Consider the following 8,028-nt stretch of genomic DNA (forward strand, 5'->3'; position numbering starts at 1 on the left):
GGTACCCGACTTCTCGGTCCAATACTATGTGACAATAATAGTTTCCTACTGCTGCTGTTAACAAGTTTAGTGGTTCAAAACAACAAAAATTTATCATCTTCTATTTGTGTAGGTGAGAAATCCAACATGGGTCTCACTGGGCTAAAATCAAGGTGTTAGCAAGGCTGAGTTCCTTTCTGGAGGCTCCAGGGGAGAAGTTCTTTGCCTTCTCCATTCCTTGGCTCTCTTCCCTTTTCAAAGCTAGCCACAGCTGACTGAATCCTTCTCCAATCACATTACTCTGACACACTTTGGTGCCTCCTTCTTCCACTTATAAGGACCCTTGTGATTACATTGGGTCCAGCCAGATAATCCAGGATAATCTATCTGTATGTCTGATTAGCAAATTTAATTCCATATGCCACTTTAATTCCCCTTTGCCATATAACCTAACATATTCACAAACTCCAGGGAATAGTACATGGTCATCTTTAAGGATCCATTATTCTACTTTCCATTGATGCTGGGCAAATGACTTTTTGCCTCTGGTTTTTGCACATGTAAAATTATGAAATTGGTCTATATGACCCCTAAGGTCCTTTCCACTTCTACCAGCTAAAACTCTGAACTGACAAATGCTAATAGTTATTATTATATTTGGTCTTTCGCTGAACTTGGATTAAATACTTATTCTGAAATAATTTAACTGTGAATTTATGTTTGGAAGTAACTTCCAAAGACATTGAGCCATCAATCTCCCAGAATAAGTGCTGGCCAGAGCCCCAAACACACACAAAGCCAATGAAACTTTCTATTTAACATCAGAATGGAGTGAAATGGCATATAAAGAAGTTTTAACTGATTCATAAGAAAGGGCTCTGATGAGGGATAAATCAGGTGTTTGTTAATTTGTGTCTATTAACTTCCACCAACCCTGCCTCCCTCACTTTTTGAATTAGTCTGCTATTCACTGGATGAAATTCATGTTAGCAAAAAGAGGTCACAAACGCTGTGTGGCCATATAGGTGTAAAAACTGTTACCCAAACGGAAATCATCCAAATTCAAGGAATTGGAGTCAGAAGAAACTCTTTTTGAGAGGATTCACCTTCACTTTCTCCTCTAGAAGAAAACAGTATTTGGGTTCTTTTGTATTTTAGACAATAGAATAGGAGTGGCTCTACCACCCTGATCACTAAAGAATAAATGCTTTGATTAGAAATTAAAAGTTGATATAAGGAGTAAATCCTCCAGCAGTGACTTTTTAAAAATCTATATCCTTAAGTTTTCTTACCAATGTGTCCTTAATTATCATTGACCCTATTATCAGATGGCACGTTCGACATTAAAATACTTTTAATAATTTACCTTAGAATTGACATTCTATACATTGTCACAATATACATAATCTGAAGAATACAGAAGTATTTTTAATTTAATCATGTAAAACACAAATGCTGACTTGACATATATTCACACGTAATTCTTTCTCTCACGTTTACAACTCAACAGATTCGTGAATCCAGAGGAACTGCTATAATCACTATATGGAACACACCTATAATGAAAAAAAGAAAAGAAAGCTATAGCATTAACCAGCAGAAATAATATTAAAATTAGACCATTTTGAATAATTCATCTTATAGCAGCAGGGGAAGTTTAAAAACCAAATCCACAAAAAATATCAACTCCTCATTTTTATCTAAGTTTTAGCAAAAAGCTTTTTTTTCATCCCAACTACATGAGTAGCAAAAGCATCTGGTTTCAATTTAAATACCTATTTCATATTTATCTTGACTGGTTGACCGAAGCAGTGAAATAGCAAGGTGATAAATACATGAGTGATTACTATTTTATTATCCAGCAGATCTAAGTTATCTAGTTTACTCAACCTAATCCATGAAAACTGAGATTTAGAAGAGTGCCTTTTCCTTTTACAAAAGGCTCAATACAGGATTTCTTTAAAAGGATTTTTAGAAATATGGCACCCATACACATAGCTAGGTTTTACTACGAATTGTCCAACTAGGTATTAGCTGTAGTGACAATCATAACGAAATCATCATGCAGTGAAAAATTTTTTTTAACAATCGAATGCCCTGTTTTCATCGAATTTTACACTCAAGTGTGGTATATGACAAAGGCATAGTAAGAAAGTCATCCACAAGCAATGGTAACTTGTCCTAAGTGCTAGAAAGGCACTGTGTACAGCACTATTAGATTTAAGAAAATATGATTTCGGTTTCACTCTTAAGCACAACTTCCTTTGAACGCAGTCAAAGCATAATGGTTAAAAATGACTATGCTAAGAGATATTTGAATCAGGTACTAAAAATTTATAAATTTTTCAAAGACAGGAATATAGGTGCTGAAAAGTATAAACCTGATAAAATAACAAGCAAAACACATTTAAAGAGGTCAAATTATCTTGCATCATCTGTTCATCCTATAAAATTGTATACTTACTGTTTTAGTATTTCAAAAGTTTATTCCAACCCATTTCTTCTTTTATACTCTAAAACATCTTCGTTATGTTGTTTGATGAGCTAGAAGTAAGTAACAGTTAAAATCAGAAATGTAATTTTCCTGGCAACTTAAAAGAAGGAAACCAACAGTTGATATTTATATTTCACAAGAGAAATGAGGACAGATTAAAAGAATTGTAACTATTCTAGTTAGAAATAAAAGGTTAAGGGATAAAAAAGTCCCAAAACAATGAATGATATATACTTGTTCACCACAATCTGACATACTAATTTGAGAAGGCAACCCTCCAAAGTTTAAATCCAACTTCTGCAAAAAAATTACTTCATTCAGTGGGCAATTAATGGACTGCAATGCCTTACCACAGAGGGGCCACACCAACATGACAAAGCAGAACTCGGTTATTAAATGAGGTTGGTGGATGTGTATTATATTTCTAACCTTAGAAGTTTCATACTGTGAGTGAGTGACCAACCTGCACTCCCCAATTATATATGTGTTAATTAGATGTCATGGAGGGCAGCCACTTGCTTAGAATAACTGTCTGACGGATTATGCAACTGGAACAATGCCTTGATACAGGGTGACATTTGTTGCAACGATTCATTACCAATCAGAGCTCTCAGCAACATGTTTCTTTTTTAGGAAAACTTTAAGAAGATACAAAATTATATTATAGCAAACATTATTTAAAAAGGATTGTTGTTCAGTCACTAAGTCTTGTCTGACCCCATGGTCTGTAGCCCAGCCAGGCTCCTCTGTTCATGGCATTTCCTAGGCAAGAAAACTGGAGTAGGTTGCCATTTCCTTCTCCATTAAAAAAGGATTAGTTACTATTATTAAGTTGTAAGTGACTTTCAGTATCTTTACTCCTTTCCATGTCAAAGAGCTGAATCACTTTAATGAAAAAAACCCCAAATACAGGTCTAGGAGTTGAAGGTGGGCAGCAGTGGAGAAAATTTCAAAACCATTAGCCACAAAACAAAAAATTTAAATCTAACAGAGCATCAATACTTTAAGTCAACTTTTAAAAAACTTATCTATAGAGAGACACAATTTACACAGTGGTCTCTGTAGTTAGGGAGAACTGGGTTCAGCAAATTAATTTCTCCAAGTGTTTTCTTCATCCATAAAAGGTCAATAATAATAGCGCTACCACATAGTGTTGTATTTAGAAAAGATTAAGTAAGTTTTCATAGGTAAATCATTTGGCATACAGTAAACAAAAAGTACTTCCCTTGTGGCTCAGACGGTAAAGCGTCTGCCTACAATGCAGGAGCCCCGGGTTCGATCCCTGGGTCGGGAAGGTCCTCTGGAGAAGGAAATGGCAATCCACTCCAAAAACTCTTGCCTGGAAAATCCCATGGATGGAGGAGCATGGGAGACTACAGTCCAGTTGCAAAGAGTCGGACACGACTGAGCGACTTCACTTCAAACAAAAAGGTATAATTTCCAACAGTGTATTTACACTGTTAAAATCTTATGTCTAACAAATTGCATGGGATTTAATTTGTATTAGTTGTTCAGTTGCTAGGTCGTGTCTGACTCTTTGTGAACCCACGGACTGCAGCATGCCAGGCTCCCCTGTCCTTCACTATCTTCCAGAGTTTGCTCAAATTTAAATCCATTAAGTTGGTGATGCCATACAATTATCTCATCTTCTGTTGCCCCCTTCTTCTTCACTTACAATCTGTCCATAGGGACATCTGAAAAAAGTTCCTTCATAAAACCTCAACCTGTCTCCATCTTCATTAAGAAATAAAGGATAAATAATATGTAGTAGAACTGCCATTCACAAAACCATGCAAAGGAACAATGACATGTTTCATCCTGGTTACACTTAAAAATTTTTTTGTTTTATATTTGATTAACAATGATGTTACAGGTGTACAGAAAAGTGATTCAGTTATACTCATGCAAGTATCTACTCTTTTTCAAATTCTTTTCCTATTTAGGTTATTATAGAATACTGAGCCGAGTTCTCCGTGCTATAGAGTAGGTTCTTGCTGGTTACCTATTTTAAATATAGTAGTGTGTACCTGCCTCTGAAATCGTAACATTTTTTAGTCCTTAGGATTTCCCTCATAGAGAAAAAGGTTGGATTGGCACGATTGAAGGGATAAGTACTTACATAGATCCACAAAAAAAAGGAGGTGCCCAAGGTCAAGCCAACTTTCAGCCAGTTAGGACTGCCATGCGGCGGTTCCTGAATGTAGAACTTTGACCGAGATGAAGCTGAAACGGGACAGAAAGGCTCTCCAAATCTGTAACTTAGCGCCTTGTAGGAATAAACCTGCCATTTAAATACGTATAATCGCATTTCATTCCCCCTTCTACTTCCTCATTTAAACAGCCACGGAGAGGTTCAGAGAGGTCGAGTGACTCTCCCTGGGCCTCCGGCTGGGCCAGACCGTGGCCTCTGTCGTCCAGGACGCCTTCAAACGCTCTATATTGGTTTTTGCGAACCCTCAGACGACTCGGAAGCGCCCATGGAAGGGTTCCCCTTTCCCCCGTCTGTAGGAGGAAGGACTCTAAGTCCACTCGCACAGACCCAGTAAGGTCGGGGGCACGGGGAGGAGGGCTGGCAGAGGGTGATGAGGAGCCGAGAGTCGCGGGTGGAGGCAGGCGTGGGCTCCGGGACGAGGGTCGACGAAGGTCACTGCAGGACAAGCCCGGGCGCAGTCCCCTCCTGCCCTCGCACGGCTGGGCTCACCCTGGGAGCCGCAGGCTGAAAGTTCGGGCGGGCCTGCTCGAGGAAGGACACTTACAGACACTCGGGAACCTAGCCGGGGCCAGCAGCTTCCAGAATGGCCGCAACAACGCGGACGGCGCCATCTTGCCTGGCTTCCTGGGCTCCGCCTCCTCCAGCCGCGCAGCTCCCGGGGCCGACGTTGGGCCGAGCGCCCCCTGGCGGGTGAAGGCGCGGAACTGCGTGGCTCGGAGGCCACGCTGCATGGGCGCCTAACCCTGAGAATTGCAGATAAGGCCAGGTACCCTTAGACCCTTGTCCTCAGTTCTCATTCTGTAAAGTGGGGTTAGGAAGGGGATGACTGCAAGGCAGGAGGGGATACGGGAGAAGGTAGTTTAGCCAGTTCTCTGCCCTCTGAGAGTTTATTTCAGACCCCCACCCTAGGGATTTACCAAAACCTTCCTGCGTGAGCTTGCCTGGTAGCTCAGACGGTAAAGCGTCTGCCTACAATGCGGGAGACCTGGGTTTGATCCCTGGGTCGGGAAGATCTCCTGGAGAAGGCAATGGCAACCCACTCCAGTACTCGTGCCTGGAAAATCCCATGGATGGAGGAGCATGGTAGGCTACAGTCCATGGGGTCGCAAAGAGTCGGACACGACTGAGCAACTTCACTGCACTTCCTATGTGAACCAGATAAATGAAAATGAAGGTGTGTTGAATCAGTCTGATTGATTTTGGTGTTCCAGGAACTGTGTATTAATCCATCATATGATTTATAGGCATCATGAACAGTATGAAAAGGCAAAATGATAGGTTACTGAAAGAGAAACTCCCCAGGTCAGTAGGTGCCCAATATGCTACTGGAGATCAGTGGAGAAATAACTCCAGAAAGAATGAAGGGATGGAGCCAAAGCAAAAAGAATACCCAGCTGTGGATGTGACTGGTGATAGAAGCAAGGTCCAATGATGTAAAGAGCAATATTGCATAGGAACCTGGAATGTCAGGTCCATAAATCAAGGCAAATTGGAAGTGGTCAAACAAGAGATGGCAAGAGTGAATGTCAACATTCTAGGAATCAGCGAACTGAAATTGACTGGAATGGGTGAATTTAACTCAGATGACCATATATCTACTACTGCGGGCAGGAATCTCTCAGAAGAAATGGAGTGGCCATCATGGTCAACAAAAGAGTCTGAAATGCAGTACTTGGATGCAATCTCAAAAATGACAGAATGATCTCTGTTCGTTTCCAAGGCAAACCATTCAGTATCACAGTAATCCAAGTCTATGCCCCAACCAGTAATGCTAAAGAAGCTGAAGCTGAAGGGTTCTATGAAGACCTACAAGACCTTTTAGAACTAACACCCAAAAAAGATGTCCTTTTCATTATAGGGGACTGGAATGCAAAAGTAGGAAGTCAAGAAACACCTGGAGTAACAGGAAAATTTGGCCTTGGAATACGGAATGAAGCAGGGCAAAGACTAATAGAGTTTTGCCAAGAAAATGCACTGGTCATAACAAACACCCTCTTCCAACAACACAAGAGAAGACTCTATACATGGACATCACCAGATGGTCAACACCGAAATCAGATTGATTATATTCTTTGCAGCCAAAGATGGAGAAGCTCTATACAGTCAGCAAAACAAGACCAGGAGCTGACTGTGGCTCAGACCATGAACTCCTTATTGCCAAATTCAGACTTAAATTGAAGACAGTAGGGAAAACCACTAGACCATTCAGGTATGTGGCACCTCACTCTAGTACTCTTGCCTGGAAAATCCAATGGATGGAGGAGCCTGGAAGGCTGCAGTCCATGGGGTCGCTGAGGGTCGAACATGACTGAGCGACTTCACTTTCACTTTTTCACTTTCGTGCATTGGAGAAGGAAATGGCAACCCACTCCAGTGTTCTTGCCTGGAGAATCCCAGGGATGGGGAAGCCTGGTGGGCTGCCGTCTATGGGATCACACAGAGTCGGACATGACTGAAGTGACTTAGCAATAGCAATAGCAATTCAGGTATGACCTAAATCAAATCCCTTATGATTATACAGTGGAAGTGAGAAATAGATTTAAGGGCCTAGATCTGATAGATAGAGTGCCTAATGAACTATGGAATGAGGTTTGTGACATTGTACAGGAGACAGGGATCAAGACCAACCCCATGGAAAAGAAATGCAAAAAAGCAAAATGGCTGTCTGGGGAGGCCTTACAAATAGCTATGAAAAGAAGAGAAGCGAAAAGCAAAGGAGAAAAGGAAAGATATAAACATCTGAGTGCAGAGTTTCAAAGAATAGCAAGAAGAGATAAGAAAGCCTTCTTCAGCGATCAGTGCAAAGATATAGAGGAAAACAAGAGAATGGAAAAACTAGACATCTCTTCAAGAAAATCAGAGATATTAAGGGAACATTTCATGCAAAGATGGGCTCGATAAAGGACAGAAATGGTATGGACTTAACAGAAGCAGAAGATATTAAGAAGAGATGGCAAGAATACACAGAAGAACTGTACAAAAAAGAGCTTCACGACCCAGATAATCACGATGGTGTGATCACTGACCTAGAGCCAGACATCCTGGAATGTGAAGTCAAGTGGGCCTTAGAAAGCATCACTACGAACAAAGCTAGTGGAGGTGATGGAATTCCAGTTGAGCTATTCCAAATCCTGAAAGATGATACTGTGAAAGTGCTGCACTCAATATGCCAGCAAATTTGGAAAACTCAGCAGTGGCCACAGGACTGGAAAAGGTCAGTTTTCATTCCAATCCCAAAGAAAGGCAATGCCAAAGAATGCTCAAACTACCGCACAATTGCACTCATCTCACACGCTAGTAAATTAATGCTCAAAATTCTCCAAGCCAGGCTTCAGCAATATGT

At 40.9% G+C, this 8,028-nt stretch overlaps 1 protein-coding gene across 1 annotated transcript; it reads right to left on the reverse strand.

Annotated features, from left to right (window-relative positions):
• Positions 1 to 1,315: 1,315 nt before the first annotated feature.
• Positions 1,316 to 5,387, reverse strand: NDUFC1 (NADH:ubiquinone oxidoreductase subunit C1). The gene is made up of 4 exons (XM_006079267.4): positions 5,230 to 5,387; positions 4,593 to 4,696; positions 2,444 to 2,523; positions 1,316 to 1,535 (listed from the first exon to the last, which is right to left on the reverse strand). The coding sequence occupies exons 1-3, from the start codon at positions 5,294 to 5,296 to the stop codon at positions 2,464 to 2,466; spliced, it is 231 nt and encodes a 76-aa protein (XP_006079329.2). The 5' UTR covers positions 5,297 to 5,387; the 3' UTR covers positions 1,316 to 1,535; positions 2,444 to 2,463.
• Between the last annotated feature and the right edge of the window lie 2,641 nt (positions 5,388 to 8,028).

The sequence above is a fragment of the Bubalus bubalis genome, chromosome 17, assembly GCF_019923935.1.
Source record: "Bubalus bubalis isolate 160015118507 breed Murrah chromosome 17, NDDB_SH_1, whole genome shotgun sequence".
NCBI classification, from domain to species: domain Eukaryota; kingdom Metazoa; phylum Chordata; class Mammalia; order Artiodactyla; family Bovidae; genus Bubalus; species Bubalus bubalis.

Coding starts and splice junctions, on each gene's coding strand:
- NDUFC1 (XM_006079267.4), bottom strand. CDS start 5,296: ATGGCGCCGTCCGCGTTGTTGCGGCCATTCTGGAAGCTGCTGGCCCCG. Junction 4,697..5,229: donor GGCTAGGTTCCCGAGTGTCT/GTAAGTGTCCTT, acceptor GTCCCGTTTCAG/CTTCATCTCGGTCAAAGTTC. Junction 2,524..4,592: donor CCTTTTTTTTGTGGATCTAT/GTAAGTACTTAT, acceptor ACTTACTTCTAG/CTCATCAAACAACATAACGA.